Raw genomic sequence first — 21,888 nt, forward strand, 5'->3', positions numbered from 1 at the left:
GGCGGCCGCGGCCCCATGGAGTGCTACTACATTGTCATCAGCTCCGCGCACCTCAGCAACGGGCACTTCCGCAACATCAAGGGAGTTTTCCGAGGTCCCCTCAGCAAGAACGGGAACAAAACTCTGGTAATGGCTTCCTCCCCCCGCCCGTTTTCTCCTTCCCTCCGCTTCCTACCAGTCTCCCCGGCTGCGTGGAAATTGCTGTGTGTGCATAATCTCTGGTGCAGCGAGCTGGAGCCCTGGCCAGTTTCGCGTGCGTTTGATGGTGCTTCTAGCGTAATGGGGATCAAGTGCTTTCGCTGGCGGAGCGGGTTGAAGGTGCTTCTCCCACGAACTGGGTCTCCCCTCTTTTCCCGAGGAATTATTAACGGCTCTGAATGTTTGCCGGAGCTCTCTGTGCACTGGCAGAGCAGCTGCTTGCATGTCCTTTCTAAGGCTGTTAATGTTTAGTCTGGTCATGGAAACGGTGGGAATGGAAATCTCAGAGACCCTTCTTGGCTGGGATCTGCAAGCATCATGGTTGGGTGTTTAACCACTTTCAGGTTTGGGAGCAAACTTTGAAAAAAGCTATAAACTTCTTTGGTGAGGCAGCTGATACACATTTCTCGGCAAGAAGGACTCGGTCTGGGTTGCCAGGTGATTCCCGTCATTTCAGGTGTCAGGACCAGCTAGAGGTTCTGTTTTAAAAAGTGAGGAAAAAGGCAGAAACTTGTTTACCTGAGGCCTGAACTCTTTGGGTAGAGAGATCCATTTGTTCAAGAATAGCTTCAGAAATTATCTGCATTGTTTTTCTTGTTTTTGTTTTCTAAAGCCCAGCAACCAAACTCCAGTTTTGAAAGGATTTAAACTATTTAGGTGATTTGGCTGGATACTCTGGAAAGTCTGCATAGAATATTAAAATTATTTCTGTATAGACGTGCCACACTGTTATCTTTGCATCTCTTGGGTTTCCTATGGCTTTGCTGACTTGCTTGGGCTCACTTGCTATTATTTCTGAACTTTAATGGAAGAGGTATGGCATGATAGTATTGGAAATACATGTGCTATTCTGCCTGTTGAGATATAACTGATGTAGAAAAACAGTAGCCTGGGTGAGCTACATCATGTAGCCACTCAATCACAGTGCAACAAAGTGTGGACAGATGTCTGGAGAATACCAGAGAGCTGAAAGAGGGGCTTAGCCATAGTGCTTATCACTCTCTTCCATCACCATCTTATTCTGAAATTCCCTTTGGATGAGGTGGAAGAGAACTTACTTGCCATGTTCTTGTTCCCTCGAATGCATGACCTATATTGATGATGAATTTACTGAAGTACTTAACATTTCCTAGAGTTGGCAAGCTTGCAGTTTCTCCCTAAATAAAGAAATTAAAGCAAGTCTGAGCCAAGTCATAAAAATAGTAACTACTACGAGAGAATCTGTGGCAGATTTTTTGGACTGTTTCAAATGTAAAGCTGCTCCTTTCACATTGTAAATCTGATAACAATTTTATTTACTATAAATTCTGCATATTAATCTGTGGGAAAACATTATATTTTTAAATTTTAAACAAATATTTATAATATCCATGCGATGGCAATATGTGTGTAATATTTCACTATTATAGTTACGAACCCAAGATCTACTGTAGAAATCTTTGATGCACTTAATTGCACAATATATTGCCGTCTTTATGCTGAATAATTTCAGGAAAGATGGATCAGGCAAGACTGAGAATAGTCTGATCCAACTTTTGAACTCCATATTATCTTGCTATTCATAATAGATTCTGTTTTAGTTGTGTGTTTTTTTTTCTTTTACTGGATTTAAAAAAAGCAATCTTGTAATCTAACAATCCTGATCTTGTAAAAACATTACTGACCAAAATATGTTTGGGGAGACTGCTGTTAAGTTAAAAATTTCAAAGAAAATATATTGCATAGGCTTTGGAACATTATTACTCTGGAAGGAAATCTTACTCAGACCCTGCTCTTCAGGGGGGTAGAATGGTTGTGAAAAACCAAGACAGTATTGGTTATGAATTTGCCATCAGAAACCTTGCCTTTAAAAGCTTTTGTTATAGACAGTGAGCAGTATAACCCTCAAAGTTCTCACTGTGTTAAAAAGGGAAAGTTCTATTGACAGCATAATAAATTCCTTCAATGTGAAATAGTGTATATATACAGACATGAAGACTATTATTTTGTTTGAGTGATTTTAATTTAAAGTAGGTAAAAATACTGCTTAGTTGTGATGTAGCATGATTAGATAAGATAGTTCAAACTAACAGCTTTGAGGTGCTAAAATACATTTCAAACAGCTTCTATTAGAAAATTAAACGTTAAATCACTTCAGCAGATCAGTCATTTTACTGTAAATAGGCTTTCAAACTTACAAATACAAAGATCTTTATTAATACATTGTAGAATGTGTCCTTAGAAGTTTTGGTAAGAATATAACCTTTTAATATACTCCTGGCATCTTCCATCCTAGAATATGACTAGGAAAAACACTGATTTTTAATTATAAAAAAATAAGTATTTTAGAGAAGCTATGGCTCAGATATATCTTTCCATCTTGCTTTAAAGCATTCAGTCTATATTCATCTATGCCCCAATCCAAGACTGCTAAAATCACTGCTTCCTTGTAAACAGAGGAGAACCTGAAAACGCCCTTTGTTTATACAATGTAGAATTGCTTAATAAATATGCTGAGTTTTGCGCAGAAGCTTTACTTCTTCTATACACTGGAGAGCTCTGGCATGATACTTTATTAGAAAGAAATGACTACATATGCTATAATTGAATTTCACAGGAAGTAGGAAGGTGGTGGGCATATTCAACTGATGAAGTTGAATGTTGTGTGGGGGGTTTTTTTGTTTGTTTGTTTTAAACACCCCCTGCCCCCATATGTTCACATCTGTGCTTTTGGTATCACCAAAACAACCTGACTGACAAGGCTGAATCCAAATTGTTTCTTGTTTCAAGATGATTTAATATTAGCCTATCTGCAAAATCAAAGGCCATGAGACTTAAGGGGTGGAAGGTCCTCAGAGCTTGTGGTTACTGCCCCACTTTTGAACAATTTGGTATTCATCTGGAAACTTTTTTTTTTCCCATCCTTCAAGAGAGGACATCAGGAAACATTTTCTACTGACTGTTTGTCCCTGTAGCTGTTCCTACATGTTCATCCTTTGCCCATGTTTTGTTTGGCCAAGATTTAAAGTGGCTTAATGCTTTAAAATATTTTGGTTTAAAGCTCCCACAAGTTAGTTGGAAGAAAATGCTGCAAACCCCTGCTCATCAAGTAGGGAACATGAAGCACAAAGCTTTGTCCTCCCTCCTCTTTTTTAATAGCTCTACCCAAACTTCCCAACTAGGTGTTTTGGAGCCCCTTTTGCCTGAGTTTGCAAAGGATGTAACAGCCAACCTCTTTCTGCCCAAGTCCTGTTTTGGAGAAGAGGCTGAGAGGCAGGCACAGCTTTCAAATGGATGTGAGGAATGTGGAGGATAGTCCTTACTTTCTCAGTAGAAAGGATAAGAAAGTTATCTTTTGGAGAAGAGGAGGAAGAGTAATGATGCCATTGATGCAGCCACAGGATACATCCTTTCCATAAGTCTTATATACTAGTAATGCCTACTGAGTGCAGGTATACTTAGCAGGGCTTTAAGACAGGTTTATTTAGAAGTCGGAAAAAAGTGGGTGAGGGATGACAACATTAAGTAGAGAAAAGAAAGAAGGCCACAGTTCTGTAAGTCAGCAGAAAAGATATAGGGAAACTTGAGCATGGAAAGAAGCGAAAGGCAGGAGTAACAAAGCAAAGAGTAGATTTAGTCAAACTGAGAAAACAGAGTACTGTGAGAACTGCTTTCTCCCCCCCCCCCCTTTTTTTTTTAATGAACCATCAGTGGGACAATGGGCAAAAAGCCAGAACTGTAGATATACATTCCTTCAATCTGATGAATAGCTGTACAGTTTTGCAATGTGCACACATGCTGGTGGGCCTAAATAACTGTTGAGTGTGTGGGGGTGGGGGGACACACACTTACTTAATTTTAATGTCACTCCTTATCAAGAAAATAAATTGGAATTAGGAATTAATGGAAAAGTGGCTCTACATATTTAGAAAAATAGCATCCAAACTCTTAAAACTTCTTCAGAAAATACAGGAGTCTAGTTAAAAGAAATTGGTGGTATCTGGGCCATTCAATAAGGCTTTATTTACCCTCTCTCACTGCAATTTCTACTGTCTGAAATGTTCTTCAAATATGTAGAATCTCTTAATGATAGCTATTCTACTGCTTATGTACTCCACTTAACATCCATTCTAAAGAATTGATATGATGGTTGGTTTTGTTGGTGGACCGCTGTCTGAATGACTCGATTGCTGTTCTGTTCTTTGTGTGGCAGATGATTTTTGTGAACTGGAAACTTACAGCTTATGATATGTGTCAGTGAAAGCTAACAAAATCAAACAAAGTTTTAATGCTTTTTCTGCGTTTTTATGTATTAATGCTTATGCCTTGGTGTTTTAATCAATGAATATGGGCCTGATTGCATGATCCTTTATGGTCGGGGTTCATACTCGATGACTTTGGAGCTTTTCCCAAGACTATTCTTTTCTTTTAGCAGTAGAATTCTAATTCAGAATGAGGTGCAGTTCATATAAATTTTCAGTTGCTACAAACTCTTCCATATGTCCATGGATCTTCTAAAGTTTTCATATATTATGCTTTTTTTCTTCTTTTTTTTATGCCATATGTTATGGAGGTCAAATTACACTTTCTTTGTAATTCATCTTCCTTGCTGTAGCTACTGTCTTGCAGTTTGCAATCTCAGGAGGCATTGAAAATTGTAGGGAAGAATATCTCTCTGGAGAGAGAAATCAGGTGTTTGGAGTGACACTCGCACATAATTATTAAAAAGGCTTTCAGAACATAACCCAAAATATTTTAAGGCTTTATCCTAGTTAAGTATATGATTCCTGGTTGGTCAGCAAGAGAACTGACTTTTCAGTGTAGTCTTCTAAAGTGATTGAATATCTGCTATTTCACCTTTAGATAACTTCATTCATGTAAATGGCTCTATATCTGTTCCATCAAGATTTACAGTGATGGGGAACTGGCCATATAGGGCTTATCTACTTTTTTAATGGGACAAATACATTTTTTCTATTAGTGATCAGAATGAGTAAGGTCCTATTACTTGCCCAAGGAGGTCAATGAAAGATTTAGATCCTTAAAAGGTGTAAATTGCTACTTGAATTCACTTCAAATTTAAGTTGGCCTCCCTGAGAGAAAGTGGGTAAGATCAAAAGTTTCCTGTGAAGTACTCTGTTAAAGGGCTGTAGTTCAAAAAGTACTGAACACAGTAATCTTCTATTATGTATAATAGCGCTTTCATGTGCACTCTCTCTGTCTCCATTATGTGTGTGTATATATAAATTTTGGTTATAGTCAAAATATTTATATAAATTTATGTTTACAGAGTACCTCAGGGGTAGAAGTGAACTAGCTCTCCCCTGCTCCAAGGAAGGCAGGTACAAATTATCTCAAAACTGGAACTTGTCTTGCCATGGTTAACACAGCTCCAAGTTCAATTTGATAAGCCACGTGGAAAGGAAGATCACATCAGCTCCAGGTTGCTACCATGCTAATACAGTGCCATAACTTCTAGTCAGCTTGGAGCATGGGCACAGAGAACACACGACCTTTGGAATTCTGTAGGTACAGTTCTGTTTAAAAAGCTGTTAGACATCCATTTAGACCATGTTCRATTATTTTAATCATCGGTACCAACAGCTATCTTGCCTCTTTTTTTAAGAGTTGAGTGAACAAGCCTGCTCTGAATACACACGCACACACACATACACATTTACTTATGTGTGTATGTATGTGAATACATAAAATGTTTTTAAGTCCCAGGTCTTCGTTATGCTTTTATAAAAATTCCAGGGAGTTCAGACACCGATGAACTGGTGTATTCTGAAAAATGCCATCTGTTGTTCAGGCTGTCTGTTGTCCTTGTTTCTTTTACATTTTGTAGAATATTTTTGTGTTCTCAGATCAACTAATGTAAATATGTTGTGGTGGTCATGAAAATCTATTTTATGTGAATTTCTGTTACAAATATCTGTATCCTACTATAGTGAGAAAGTAGTAATCTACCTGTAAACCCACTTCCTGTTGTAGAAACTATCCTGCTTCCTGAAAGATCAGGTGGAAATGTGTGCTGATTTTGAGCCTCCCAATGTAAATATAATATAAACAATACCACAGCTTTATTTTAAAAACTAGGAAAAACAGCTCCTGCAACTCAGTTTGCCATATTGTATGTTGCCAGTAGCTTAGGATATATATATATATATATATATATATAAATATAGATACAGATATTTTAGTTCTTACACGTGTTGAGTTTAAGAAAACTATTGCAATGTATTACTTTCCATCTTTAGCGTTACTGACTTTGTACATAACATGTCTCAGTTGTTAGGGTACACTTATATATATAGCTCCTATGCTACAAGCAGTTAAGTATCCGAGTATCCTAAGTGACTTACAAATATAGGGGCCTCAACACCGGACACTAGCTGATCAGGACCTCACTCAGCAAACCTCTGAAGCATAGGTTTGCATCACAGTGATTTGAAGGAAGTGCTTGGGCATTTAAAACTGGACCCCATGCAAATGCTTATTTCTAAAGAACAGTTGTGAGCAGTCAGCATTACACAAATGCAGTGTGCATCTGCAGGACTGTACTAGTGTAGCAGCATCAGTGCCACAGTCTCACCTAAGGTAGGTCTTAACAGTTTAACTAGAAGTTAGTCGGCTATGTGACTTGCAAAAGGTCAAGCCAAGTATTAAAATTTGCTTACTTGAAGAAAAACTGTTACTCTTATCGGTTGTGTATCATGTGGAACTCTTAAAGCCCTTGGCATATCAGGATGCTTGCAATCTGAGCTTAGAACACCAAAATGTTCAAATTTTTCTGCATGAGAAGCTGAACAGCCATAACTCATTAAAACAGCAAAAAATACAATTTCTACCTAGTTTAATTTGAACAATCACAATGTCATTTAAATAATGATTGACAGCCAGCTAYTAAGAGCATAAAATAATTTAATAAAATGGAAGTAGCAGTTAAATTGTATCTGTACTCTGCTTCTAGAATTCTTCCCCAATTCATCTGTATTAATGCAAGTGGTACCTATACCTATAGCCTTATAAACCTAAAGGCAATAGTACTGATTCTAAGTATCATCAACAGGATTGTTCCAGTGAATGGAGTTAACAGGCAGCTATTAGAACTTAAGTGCATTTCTAAAACAACTCTGAAAGGTCACAAGTCTCATACAGTGAGTACAAAATACTTTTATTATACTCATTTAGTCATGAGGATTTTCAAAACTCAGGTTGGTACATATGTCCGCTTTTCAGATATAACTGTGGAAGAAGGCACTTAACTGCTCCAGTTACTTTTTCCATGACATGCTATGCTTTATTGAAGTGCAGCATAAAGTCTGCAATTTCATATACATCAGACTATGTACAAATGCATAGTCTAATCAAAAAATAGTAGGAGCTGGATTCTAATGTGCAGCAGACTTGCACAGGGACAACTTCTGTGATTTAAATAATTACTCCTGAGGTAAACTTTTATACAGTTAAGGCTTATTAAAGGCATGAAAAACTTCAAACACATCAGTATCCTGTTGAATGTAATGAAATTTTCACCATGGTTAAATTAGTACACTTGTTCATTTTTTTCAGATGAAGGCCTTAAAGAGCAAGTCTGAGGAGAGCCTTTACCTTGAATATTTTTGATGCAAATATCAGTAGTAGTCTCTCAGCACATAGATATAGGATACTAATTTTAACGCATTGCTTAAATATGCTACCTTGAAAATAGAAAGTAGGTTTTTATATATTCAAAACCAGTAATATTTGTGAATTCATTAGACTTTCTAAACTATCCTATTTAACTCTCTCAATATACAGGTTACAATTCTAAAAATCTCATCTTTCCTGTAGCTTGTTGGAACATACCAGTTTTTTGAGTCTTCCTACCAGCAGGGCTTTACTGTTGAATAATCTAGTTAATTATTTAAGGACCAGATCTAGAGGACATTGAAATCAAAAGTAGTCTTTTAGTTTAGCACAGTGAGTTTTGGATTAGGACATTTGACTAAGTAACTGCAAGATCATGGATGCTACTAACTGCTGGCAACTGTAAATACTTCCTTTTCTGAATGGCACTTGTGCATGCCAGCAGGAACAATTAATCTCCGCAAAAATCAAAACTATAGAATAAATGCATATAGGATATACGGGTGGACTAGATGATCCTGCAAAGTCAATCCACGTTTTCTATTTTTTAATACAGTTAATAATGCTGGTGGTCTTATTTATAGCATAGAATCTGTAACTGCTTGGTGGTGGGGAAAAAGTGACTTGGTTTTTGTCTGCTCACTTGTGATTCAAATTTAAATGTGGGAGGGGTAGTGATCCTTCCGAATTTAGCCATATATGGCCAATAACTATAAACAAGTACTAGTCAGACCCTTTATTTTTCTACACACTTTCAGAGACAGAACAAACACTATTCCTCTGGCATTCTTCAGAGACTGTTATGTGATGAGTTGTAAGTTAATGTTGTTTAAATAAAATTTTGTTTTGTTTAAACAAAAAATAAACACATTTACTCACAAGTAATCACAATACTTGTCATATTTAACCTTGTTTTTTTCAGCACAGATCAGAAACTACCTGAAGTGATCTGGAAACTAGGAATTTATAACTTATACTATAATTAATTTATTTTGTTAAAATATATTTACAATTTGCTTCCCCTGAAGGGAATAGCTAGCTATTGCAGGGGTATGTATTAGATAGGGGGTTTCATTTTTCTCTTGGCAGAGAATGTTTGTTCTGAACATCTGAGTTGCACAGAAATTCATATTCATGTGAACACTTTTTAATTTGTTGAGATAGTAAATTTCCGAATATTTTCAATATGAAAATCCAGGTTTCAACCACATGTAATTTTAAATGATAGTAGTTATACAGACAGTCCTTTAAGGAAGGAAATGCAATTTCTTGCCCCACTGCTTTAAGAACAAATCCTCAAATAAGGCCTGGTGAGTAATCTCCAGATCTTCAGCCTGGTATCACTATTCTAATTGTATTTGAAAAAAAAATAGGGTTTTGACTTAACAGATTCTTGAAATGCCTTGAAAAATGCTTAGGTTTAGTTTGAGAAACTGAGAGATATTTCTTAGTAACTTTATCAATATCCTTGGTTTGTATAAATGATTTAGGAACATAATTTTGACTGGTCAGACTTTTTGTATGACTCTGCTGATTTTCATTTATTAAAATGAATTCTTTTATAAGTGGTATTGTTAGAGAGAATCCTTTTCCCAAATAGCAAATGATCAGGCTACTTATCGGACGCAGCTCAACTAAAATTCAAATTACTAGGTCTCTTGCATATAGCCGTATCACTTACTCATTGGCCAAGGCCTGCTCAGGCCTTCCTCTCTAAAACTTTGTAGTGTAAAATGTCTGCTAGGTTTTGTCTCTTTACCTGGCAGAAGTAAGTTCCATTGAAAGGGAACCTGTTCTAATTTACACAATCATTTATRTCAACTTTAGCTAGTCATTGTCCTAGAGAACAAATGTAGTATTCTTTTGTTGTTTTTGTTTCTCCAGTACCCCCTCCTATCACCGTGTTTTAGGTGCGTCCTCTAGAAGGCTTACAGCTCTGATTGTTGGAACTGCAGTTCTCCTTTCCTACGCAAGGGATTAGAATCTTGGGAATGTAAAAAGTGTCTGTCACTAATGGTAAGATTTAATCTAATCGTACATGTCCACTGTGGGTGAATCTTCTGGTACTTAACACAGGCTACAGGAATAGTAAATATTGTAGCTGCTTTCAGCGTCATAAACACTTAAATCTCTTTCTTGGTCAGAATTTATTTATTTATTTATTTATTTATTGAGTTGTAGTTGATCTAATATCCATGACGTGGATACGGATGGACCTAGAGGACCCCTGTGTAAGTGTGGCAGACGTGGAGTCTTGGGTAAAAGTGTAAAATGCACAAGCAAATGGAAGCAATTCTATTAGGTGCATTTGTATATCTCTGTTACAATCTGCAAAAACTGATTGTTTTTCAAGAAGTGAGAAAGGTAATTCAGTAGGCAGACACATAGCTTTGGCTTTTATTTGCTGAGATTCCAGCAAGACAGCTGCTTGCTGACTGTTCTGCCACTGAGAGCAATTAAGTGGGTCACTTAAATACCAGAAATTTCTTAAACTAGTCATTGTTAAACTTTATAATTAAGTGGTCTTCCCTAAATAAAAGTGTTTAATTGTATAAAATATGTGGTCAGACTTGTTCCATTGGAGACGGTCAGCTTATCATAAAGGAGAATAGTAGGGATAAAGAAATTCATATACTAACCTTACCAGTCTCTAAACCTGTCTTTCTAGTGCTTGAGCCTTAGGTCCCAGGCAGTTCCCAGTCCGCAGGTTTGCTTGCTGTCCTTTTCAGGAACATTGCTTTTCTATGGTAGGAAGAAAAAAAAGATAGTCTTTTAATATGATGTCTAGTTAGCTTCTCCTCCTTCTAAACTTACTCTCTGCTAATCGCTGGCTGCGCTGCAAAGGAGTGGAAGGGTGAGAATGAAGAGTGCCTTGTCATGTGAACAGGGAGTAGTCAGGAAGAAATCTGAACAGCATATTGGTAGTAGCTGTAGAAGAGCACTCTTCACTCAGAGTAGACAAGGCATAGAAGTCATTACCTGTTAAGTATTTTGAAAAAAGAGAAGACTTCATAAATGTGTTTGTGGCTATGGTAATAAACTTCTCGGGACCAACGGGTATGAATTAATCAGTGAAGGTAACTTTTATGTTGAGGCTTTTTTTTGTTAGTTCTTTCATATGTGTTTGAATAACTTGTTTTTATACCCCCAAATGTTAATAATGAGGAAAACAAACTCACAGAAGATATCAAGAATAACTTACCCGTTAATGCAAAACCTGTTTTTACCACCTGCTTTTAATAGCATAGGAAGATATTTATGTAGATAATGTTAAGTACTGATTGTGTAATCGCCTGGTTTCATTTCTGAATTTAAAAAATGGCAAAGTAAAGAGGTGGTAAAAATAACTTTATACTAAAGATGTTGGACTTCTTAAGTATTAGCAGCATGGCACACTAGACCATAGTTTCCATAAACTTTTAAAAATATCCCATTTTTACAAAATACTGCTTATGGTGGAAAAACTGATTGATACAAAGTTTAGGTTCACCTACAAGTGATACTCTGGAATCTTAATGCAATTAGATAATGTTTTGGTTCATAAAACTAAAGAACATTTTGTTCTCTTACATGAACAGTAAATCAGAAACTTTAATAGACTAGACACTGTTTTTAAAGCAACAAGCCTTTTATGCTATTCATTTTGATAAATTCTTCTTTCTTAAATTGTAGCTGCCTGTTAACAGTGGAATATACTACTGAATAGATCTGGGTTTTGCTGGTTATTTGCACAGATTTTCTAATAGTGATGGTGATTTTCTGATAATGAATTTTGAGGAAAATTCCTCAAGAGTAAGAAAAATCAAAATGATTTTTGATTGTCCTTTTACTGTGCAAATAAGCCACTAAATCATCTAACAGTCATTTGAAAGTGCAGGAGTAAGGCAGCCAAAAGTTGTATCACTCTTTTCTTCCCCCCGCCCCCTGCATTGACTCTGCTGAGCAGTTTACGAGTTAAAGGAGTTAAAGGTTATGGTTTCTATATATGTATAGAGAGAAGTGAAAAATATCTATAAAGATATTTTAGTGAATAATCAAATCAGAATGAATCAGCAGGTAGAATTAAAGATTAGTTAGAGACTGAAACAGTTTTAAAGGCACACTTGCACAGGTTTCTGGAATTATAATACTAATTTTTTTTGATGTATTTAGCAGAGGGATGGGCTTGCTACCAACAGGATGTCAAAAATACTTGAGKTTTTTTATGAAACACCGAATGCTTTGGGGTATAAAAGTGTCAAGGCAATATAATTAGAAAAAGTCTACTGAGTCATGGTTGCTGTAGTGTTATGCTGGTAACTACAGATGGCGATTGAATGTGCCCAGAGTGGACCTAATTTATAAATAACTGAGAAGTAAACACACAAAGCAGAGTTTTCCAGTGAGGTTCTGTCTGAGGGGAAAAAAACAACTAGGTATGCAAAGGAAACCTAAAAATACTCAAGCTGTTTCATACACAGARAAGGAAATGTTACCAAGTGATAGCTAACAATTGCAGTAATTAATGATAAGATGGAATCGGAGGAAGAAAATAACTATTGTTCGGTAAGAAAGTTTTGCCTATCACATCAATCCCAAGCACATTCCAGTGGCAGTATCTGCTTTATTTCTTGTTTCGGCTCTTGCTTTGAGCAACTTGACAGACTCTGAGAATTCTTGCTGAGTATTTCATCTGACCAGGCTTTTGCAGGTGCGTTTTGTTAGCATGGCTTAAATGACAAGAAATCCCAACTGAAAGAAGGAACTTTTTTTTTTTTTTTTTTCCTCCTTCCTGTGTTACCCAGAATGAAGTTACATGCCCTTGCAGTGAGGAAGGTCAAGTGCATAYAGGTCTGTATTATGAGTGTAGCTACCAAGTCAATGGAAGTGATTATTCCCCTCTGTTCAGCACTAGAGATTGCCTCTGGAGTATTGTGTTCAGGGTTTTTTTTTGTCTATTCAAGAAAGTCATTGACACGCTGGAGTGAGTCCAGCAAAGGGCCATCATGACGCTTGGGGTTTGCCGCACATGAAATATGAGGAGAGACTGAGAGAACTGGATTTGTTAGCCTTAAGAAGAAAAACTTTGGGAGAGGTTTTACTGAGGTATTCAACCAGCTAATGGGAGTATGGAGGAGATGGGGTCAGACTCGTCTCAGAGGTGCGGAGTGGTAGGGTGGGAGGCAACAGACACAAGTTAGAACATGGGATATTCCAATTAGGTATGAAGGGGGGAAAAATCACTATGATGGCAGTCAAATGCTAGAATAGATTGCCAGAGAGATTGGAGATACTCAAAACTTGACTGAGTAGAGATATCTCACCTTGTAGCAGATGATATATAGCTGACAGGAGTGATAACTCCCCTAACTTTCTCTGGGGATTTCCTTATCTCTCAGAGCTCCAAAATATAGTGCTTGTAGCTCAGATTAACAAATAAATCAAATGTAACTGTTGCATCAACTGAAAATTTCTTTTTAGGGATTCCCGAGCTGAGTCATACAATTCATAGGCAATGACCCAATTTATAATTAAAAAGATGATGTAATCCTGAGAACTTCTCCGTTCAGTTAATTCAGTGATTTAATTTCTCCCCCTGAATCTTATGAGTAATCAATAGTGTTTTTTTTAATTACTTTTTCATTTAAAATTAGTAGATAATACGATCTTAATTTTGGAAAGGCTTTTAAAAGATACGCAAGAGAACTACTAATAGAGGCATTGATTTGTTTTTGTTATAACAGCATTGGGCAGAGGCAAAAAAGGATCAAACTGAACATTTTTCTAAAGGGATCATGTGCTGATTGTCTGAAATCCACAAAGACGAGGAAATCTGGTATTATACAGCTAGAGTTACTCTTCATCATATGCAGATGTATTCTGTGCATTGGCAAAGAAATCTGAAGCAGTGACCTGATCTGATCCTCATCTTTTCCAGATCCTACAACAGAGAGCATTCTTTTTCCAGTGTTTTTTGAAAGGAGGAGGGAAGGTTTTATGTGCTTTTCAAGTAGGATACATAAAGAATGTTAAGATATACATTTATCGTTTTTTTTTTTTTTTTCTTTCTTTTTCTAAATATGGGTCAGTCTGTTATGTGGATGGGTGGATCGAGGAAAGCATAAGCAACATTCCTGTATTCACTCATTTACTCTGTGTGCAGTAACCAGGTGTAGTCCTCAGATTTTGGAGTGCGTAGCAATTGCTCTTTTTCAGTATTACTGGAGATGCAGATTGTTGAAAAGAGGGGAAAAATAAGGAACAAGCCATACAGTTATCYTCTCTTCAGCCTGCAAATATCACACACTGTGCAATGGACAGTGTATACTTCCATACTTTGAGTACTTCCAGGAACTTGGTGAGGTATTTTGCATCCTTTCATGCAGTGTTTATTTTTGGTTTTGGTTGATTTTGTTTTTTGAAGTAAGCTCTATATTTAGACTTATTGTTTAACATAGTGGTGTGGCATTATATCAAATTTTTATTGTTCATGATTTACCTAGAGTGAATATGATTTTGAGGGACAGGAGGAAGCTATGCTTTGGCACTGCCTATTTAAGAATGATTGAATCTTTCTCGTAAGAGGGGGCTGTGTGATACAAATAGACAATTTCCAATTAATTCAGTGGGGCTTCTGATTGAGCAGAAGACCAAGTTTTGGAGAATTCCCAGAGAATAAAATCTTCTCAACAAAGACTTTGCCTTTTCCACGCTGCCTCCTGTCATGGAATATCTTAAATTTTTGGCTTACTCTTCTGTTCTGTTCACTGCAGGCCTCACACTGGGTGCAACTGACAGTGTCGTAGTCAAGATGCAACTGAATGCTGGATTTATTTTGAAATGGTAGAGTAACCAGAGCCATATATTATCACCTTTAAAAAAAGAAAAAAAAACAAAAACAGAACTATCAGAAACTTGATGTATAGTGAATATGAAAGCTACAATATGGAATAAATTAAAATGGCTAAAGTTCAGTGTCTCTTAGAAGACTGTGGGGGTGGAGGGGTAATACGCTTGTATTTTACACCTGCCAAATTGAATTACAGCTACACGTCTGTAGAACTGCAATTCAGAGGACATAATTTTTTCTCAGTCAGGTAATCAGAGGCACAAATGCTCATATTTGAAGGTTCAAATTGGATTCTTAGAGTCCCTTACACAAATCTAACTCCATATAGAAATTAGCGTTTTCATCTTTTCTGACCATTTTAAGAACTTTGAATCATAATGTAAAATGATTCACCCATTCTTTCCTCATCTCTTCATCATCTAGACACATAAGAAATTGTTCCTTTGATTGTTTCCCTGCAAATGTGAAATCTTTGCAGTTTCTTCTCTTTTCAATGGGCATTCATAAATCCAATTAACATTAATGAGTCTCACATGTGTGCATCAAGAATAAAAAATGGACCTTTTGTTTCTTAGAATGTGTGCTTAACAAAAGAAAAGTGAAGAAGCAGCTTTTGGTGAATTATAGGTTACAAAGTCAGTAGCTTTTATCTCATTTTTGCAGTTGCTAATGCATCCCACTAGTTCTCTCTACCCTGTCAAGAGTCCTTGTATGAGCTATAAATGYGCGATGAGCGTTGCTGTCAGTGAAGTGGAGAGCACTGTATTACCTCAAGTTCCAAGATTAATTACTAATGGGTCACATTTTCGACCAAATGGCAAGATTATAACAGGGTTAATGTAACTGTACTTCTGATGTTTCTTGACATAACTCTACGCTACCTGAACACATTGACAATAAGTAACAAATATTAGTGTGTCGGTGACCTGTAAAGAAATACTTAATCCCCAGCTTCAAAGGTTCTCCTGCTATCCGTCTAAAGAATAGGGCGGATGTTACAAGAAGTTAGTGGCATTGCCCAGTATTATTCAGTAATATTTCACGCTTACTTGTGAGGGCAGTTACTACTTTCCCAGCGTGACAGGAGAAATCTGTTGGYGGAGCTGGACACTGGCCTGTCCCAGTCGCGTGCTGCAGCCGTAACAGCCTCTTCTCCCTCTTCCTTTTAGCAGGTGAATGGGCTTTTAGCAAATGAAATACTGACCTTTAGAATAGTATCTGCTCCTGCTGCAGGCAGAACAGTCTTGGCTTGGGGAATTTTGCTTAATTTATTGCCAGTCAACATGAACTTTTGATTACTGATTCGGGGGGGAGGGGAAGGGAAAGGGGAAGACAGATTAAGCTCTCCAGGAAACACCTTTCCTCCTGCTTCCCCAGGCTCAGCTTCAGGCTAAGTCACCTCCTCTGGCCTCCCTAGTGCCTTGTTCCTTCCCTTGTTTTCGCCATGTGTTAGCTCGGGCCACCCTAACCCCATCGGCGGGGCGGCAGGCGGCGCAAGAGGTTGGGGCAGCGTGCGAAATGCTTGCTTTCTGTCGTGCCTTGCTTTTACGTGTTCCCCTCTGCTGCGGCCCCCCGGGTCCCTGCCCTGACCGCGGCGGTTTGGCGGCCGGTGGGTGACTGGGGCTGGGTGGGAGCCGGCCAGAACCGGCTGCAACCAGCGCAGGGCAGGTCCGGCCTCCTGCCCCAGGTAACCCCTGCGGCCCCCCCGCTACCAAAACCTCGCCGTTTACGCCCAGTACTGCTCCTCAGTAACAACTAATGTGAAAAAGGCCCGAAGGCGCTCACTGCGTTATGAATACACTGAAAGCATATGGTCTGTCACTGGTAATACTGCTTCAGAGGTTTGGAAATAACGTGTTTATGAGCTGTAATTACTTTTAAAATTTTCATTCAAATGAATAGCTGTAAGTACTCAGTATAGTTAGTTCCATGCAAACCTGTTGTGTGGCGTGGTTTAGAATAGAAGGTATCATAAAATAAAAATTGTAAAAGGCTTTAGTCAACCCCTGTGTTAGCAGCAGTCTAGTAGGATCGTTGCTAGACTTCCAGAGATTTCCACTTTCATAGATCACCACTGTGCTCAGTGTAACGTAATCCAACAAGCACATCTATGTCGGAAAACTTCTATCTTAAGTGTAAAAGAAGAGAAGAAAACGTATTTTACTAGGAAGTAAAGAGCGGTACGTGTGTATATATGAAATATTGCACTTTAGTCAAGGCATAGAATTGAAAAAAAAAAAGTTTTTCCACGTTGTGGTCTGTTTTCCTGTCAGGGTCCCTGGGTGCAGCGCTGCCTGGGTGCCTGTGGCTGTGGCTACGGCTGTGGCTACGGCTGTGGCTGCGGCTGCGGCGCCCTCCGTGCTGGAGAGCCGTCGCTGTGTGACCGGCCTGGGCGCCTGCTGCTCGCTCCGGAGCTGTGACAGCCTGGGCAAAACGATTCGATTTAGTCACTCCTCGGGCGCAGAAACGAGAACGGGTGTCATCTGGCAGAAGAGAGCAGGATGAGCTGCGTTTAATATTTAAGCATTGTTTTCATAAGTGAACTATATGATGTTTAGAATGGTGCAATTAGAGTTAGGGGAAGGGAAAACACCTTTTCTATGTCCACTGCGTACTGTTTATCCATCTAGTTTAAAATAACTGAAGTTATTGTTGTCAGGAAGCATTTCCTGATACCTGTTAAAGAACCCTCTGCCCCCCGCTGTATTTCCTTCCGTTATTTGAGGTTAAGCCCACCTGACCTGAGTAATTATCAGCACTCCTGCATCATTATATCCTTCGGATATTTGTAAGCTGTCTGAATTCTCCTTACTCTCATCTTTTCCAAGCTTGGCGCATTTAGCTATTTTAATCTTTCTTCATACATCAATTCCTCTAGTCTTGATTGTTGTGGCTTTTTTTTTTTTTTTGAATTCACTCCACCATTTCAATATGAATCTATCAAAATGGTTCCCAGGAGTCCATGCAAGGGGTGAAATTAATTATAAGAATTCCATGAATACTGTTAATGGTTCCTTAATGTAGCTATTTGAGGAGGTATCATGCAGTCTCTGCTTACAGTTACAGGTGCTTAGCATTAATATCATTGCCACTGCTAACATAAGTGGCACCAAAATGTAAGGACTTTGGTGTCCTGTTCTTATTACTCCCGTTTCCCTCCTCCTCTCCTCAAATTCCTTGCCACAAATTCAGTGCTCTGCTATGGGCAGAGTTTTTAGTTTTCTGGAACCTTTAGTTTTGCCCAGAGCTTCTCAGTTGCCTTTGATATCACATATTTAACTCTCAACTTACAAGGAAGGTGTTCGGATAAATCCTTTGTTACATTATTTGTAGGATAGCCTTGCTTGTGTTTTKTAAGAATAATGTGGTCCATATCAGTAATAACTTGACAGATTTACTCCTTCTGCGCTATTAATTGCTCAGACTTTGTTATATGTATGTTTATGTTCTTTCTCTTGTCAAAAAGAAACGCAAAATATCAATTATTTCTACACAATAAGATGCATCATGAGTTTTATCTCTACCTTCTTGTCTTTGAATCTTTATCTTTTTCCTTTTTTTTTTTCCTCTCTGTTTGTGGAAAATCTAACTTGCTTGGTTAGTGCTAACTCGTTTTACTGTCGTCTTGCTCTGTGCAAACCTAACCTCACTGGATATTTATGTTTTCTATATCAGCTCTTTGACCTTTCGGTCCACTTCAGCTGACTGTCCTTTCATGCCTTTTTGCTTTGTGAGATGATCTGAATGCACTGAATATTTTGGAAAAAAAAAACAGTGTCAAATCTGAGCTCCTTTCACTGCAAAGACTTGGAAATATCTACTTTGTATTGAACTTAGATCTCACTGTTGATTCTTAAGCAGTTGCACAATTTAATTTCCTAAATTTTACTGTTCTGATCAGATCATATTTTTCATCACTTATTATTCTTTATTTTTTAATAGACTCTGAATTCTTGAAACAGCAGATATAAATTGTATGGAACTGTCTTCTGTGAAGCTCACAGGAACTAGTCATTAATGCTATTAGGTTAATTTTTAGTTCTAAGAAAACATGAGAACCATCAATGTGCATATATTTAATCTGAATAATCAGACCGTTCTTGCAGGGTCCATTTCCTACAAATGCCAGACTAGTTGTGTTCAATAACACTCTTACTGTGAAATCTTCCATAACTGGACTAGCCTTTACGTTTGTTTGTGACGGGTCACTTCCAGCCTTTAGAGCTACAGTGAAGTACAGGAGATAACTTCCTGAGTTTTCTTTCACCTCTTGCTCTAAATACAACAAAACTAATGCTTGAAAGACTTGAAGAGTGCATTTGAAAACCGAAAGGTTTTGTTGCTGATCAAAGTCCACCCAAGCAGTGCTGGTGATCCCGGGAGTTCTGTGACAGGGTACATGGGCAAGAGGAGGAATCCACTCTTATCTGCACCCTAAACTCTTTCCCAGCTACATTAAGAAATGGATAAAATAGAGGGTTACTGGGCAGTAATGTGCCATTAGCATGTTGCTAACCTTCCACACTGTGTAACAGGACTACATTGGCTTCATTGTGGTTAAAGTACTGAATTTAGCAATGAAAGGAAGGAAAGAAAATCTCATTAAACTTTTATATACCGTGCTGACAAGTTAATATGCATGTTTAAACACATTAAAAAAAAAAAAAAAAAAGATGCCAGGATTGTCTTCTGATCCATCATTTTGATGACAAAGCACTAGATTTGAGAAGTACTTGAAGAAAATAAACTGAATTAGTGGTAATTTTTCCTTGACATCATCCAACTTTTTTTTTTTGCATACAGTTAATTTTGCTTTGCTATTTTAACTTTCCTGCTGCTCTTCCCCCCCCCCGCCCTTTTTTAATATGCATTATGGGGGGGTGCCAACTGCTTCATTACTTTTAATTGAAATGATGACTTTTGATAAATACAGTTTTTATATTGTATTCTCTGTCCCTTTTAGTGTCTTTCTCTCTCCCTTGCTGCTGCTTTTCTTTTTTTCTATTTGCTCTGTTTGCTTATTTTTGATTTCTGCCTCTACCTCCCCTTTACTTTGTTCCATTTCATATCCCAAGTCTGTGCAAGTTACACTTTGAAAACAGGTGCCTTTTTAGAAATAGATTGATTGCTTTTGGTCAATCAGATGATGAAAATTCAAGCTCTGAGCTTTTGCTTTGTCTTTTTCTTTTCTTTTTTTTCTTTAAAGAAGCATTTTTGTTTGAGTAGTGGGAATAAGGTCCCTAATATTATCTTAATAGCTTTGCTCATTAATTTGTTAGATTTAATGATACCATTGCAGCTGGCATTTAGCTGATTTGAAAAACATGACAGTTTTTGTATTTAGATATTGCAGATGAGAGAGTGGTGAAAATTGTTTATGCTACTCTTTTTCTCTGATTATAAAATTTTACATTTATTCTTGTGAAAAGTTTGCTCATAAAACTTGAATGGACAAAACTGAAAAGCTTGTATTTCTAATTGAGCACACTATAATTGCTATTTTTTCTTTTGCTAAAAGGTAGCTGGAATACCAGAATGTGTGTGTGTAATTATATGTATAATATTATGAAAGAAATGGTCACTATCAAAATATGAGGACTGTGGTGAAGGCTGTATTTAGGTAGATGAATAAGTAGGGTCTGGTCACAAAATAAAAAGATCTTGTGTAAAATTCTCTTGCAATAATGTTTTTGGATTTCCTTGGACAAGGAAATTGTGGCAAAACATAACTTTACTGTTTTAAACTGTTCCTTATTATGATGTGTAACATATAATGAGACCTTAGATAACATTCATGTCTTTGAGAAAGACCTGAGCTGCTGTTCAAAACAAAAATGTCAGAAAATAATGCAAAAGTGATTTTAAAGGAGGGGTGAAGGGGAGGAGGATTTGACTGGTAACAGAGGAAGAAGCATATGGATTGTTTAAATAGCATTACCAGAAATGCTAAGGAAGAGTTAAGTCTTTGACAGCTAGAAGAGGGCAACATTCATATTGGTAGAAAGATGGACTTTTAAGAGAGGTCTGTGACTCACTGGGCATTAAGTGAACAGATCCTAGGGATCTGTGGTAAAATGTAATTGGGCTTACATATGTAACAAACTGTGTTGCAAATTGCTCCTTTTGTTGTAGTTGTGATCTATATAAAGTATAAAAAATAGATACTTAAAAACGTATAATGAAAATTGAATATTGCTTAGACACCTTGGTTTTGAAAGTTATAGAGGAATATATTGAGTGTTTGGTCATCTGGACAGGGTCCTGGGCGACTTGCCCAGGTGACCCTGCCTGAGTAGGGGGGTTGGACTGGATGATGGAAGGACTGGATGAAAGGGCCCTTCCAACCTCAAGGGTTCTGTGTTGTGTGTGGTTTTTTTTTTTTTTTTAATCTTGTCAAATGTTGCCTGCTTTTAAATGTCAAATCTCAGTGAAGCTTTCTCAAAGTTTCTCTTTTGTCTCCAGCTTGTCTCCCAAAAGAACAGTCTCTCTAAATGACAATATTTATAATAAAATACTAGAAGAAACATATGCATACACTTGCATGTGCTTGTTGGATGTGCATGCACATTTAAAAAAAAAAAAAAGTCAGCTGTAAAGAGTTCGGTGACCAAGTTACCCATTCATCAAGTTGATGTTCTGAGTGTGCAGAAAACGTATATGACTGGAAAGCAGCTATTTTGTTCAAGAAAGCCACTTAATGAGACATTCAGTGAGGAGGTAACATCTTTAAAAATATTTAGTGCCCCTAGAGGCCTGAAAAAGCAACTTTTTGAAATATTTAAAGATCAGAATCTTTTAGGAGAAAGATGAGCAGTTCTTATGCAATACAGTTACTGTGTTTAATATTACAGCTACTCAACTGATAGGAAAACCAACTCTTGATATTTTTGTACTTAGATCTGTTTACTACCTGGAAATACAGCCTATACTAAAATATATTAAATTTTTAAATGTGTCAGATGTCATAAAATAACAGGCTTCATTACATTATATTAAGGCATGTACAATAATAGTTTGATACCTTTGAATTGTCAGGCAGGTGGGAATCATAAAAAGCTTTTCTAACACTACTGATCTTTTTGTTTAACATAGATCTCTTAACTGTCTTCACATGAAAACAAAACCTGAGATTTTTGGGAAAGATTCCTGCACATGTAGTGAATATGATGCTTATTGAAACTCTAATTAGTAGTTTTCATATTTATATTTCATTTCCTAATGCATTCTGTAGCTTTTTCTGTTTCCTTTAA

General features: G+C 37.3%; 1 protein-coding gene across 1 annotated transcript in view; it reads left to right on the forward strand.

The window, feature by feature from the left end:
* The first annotated feature begins 15 nt into the window (after positions 1–15).
* ZNF804A (zinc finger protein 804A) overlaps positions 16–21,888 on the forward strand; it is a 169,731-nt gene continuing 147,858 nt past the window's right edge. Inside the window, exon 1 of the mRNA XM_026091007.1 lies at positions 16–126. Coding sequence (XP_025946792.1) covers positions 16–126 — 111 coding nt within the window. The remainder of the gene's footprint in view (positions 127–21,888) is intronic.

The sequence above is a fragment of the Apteryx rowi genome, unplaced genomic scaffold, assembly GCF_003343035.1.
Source record: "Apteryx rowi isolate R43461 unplaced genomic scaffold, aptRow1 scaffold_89, whole genome shotgun sequence".
Classification (NCBI taxonomy): domain Eukaryota; kingdom Metazoa; phylum Chordata; class Aves; order Apterygiformes; family Apterygidae; genus Apteryx; species Apteryx rowi.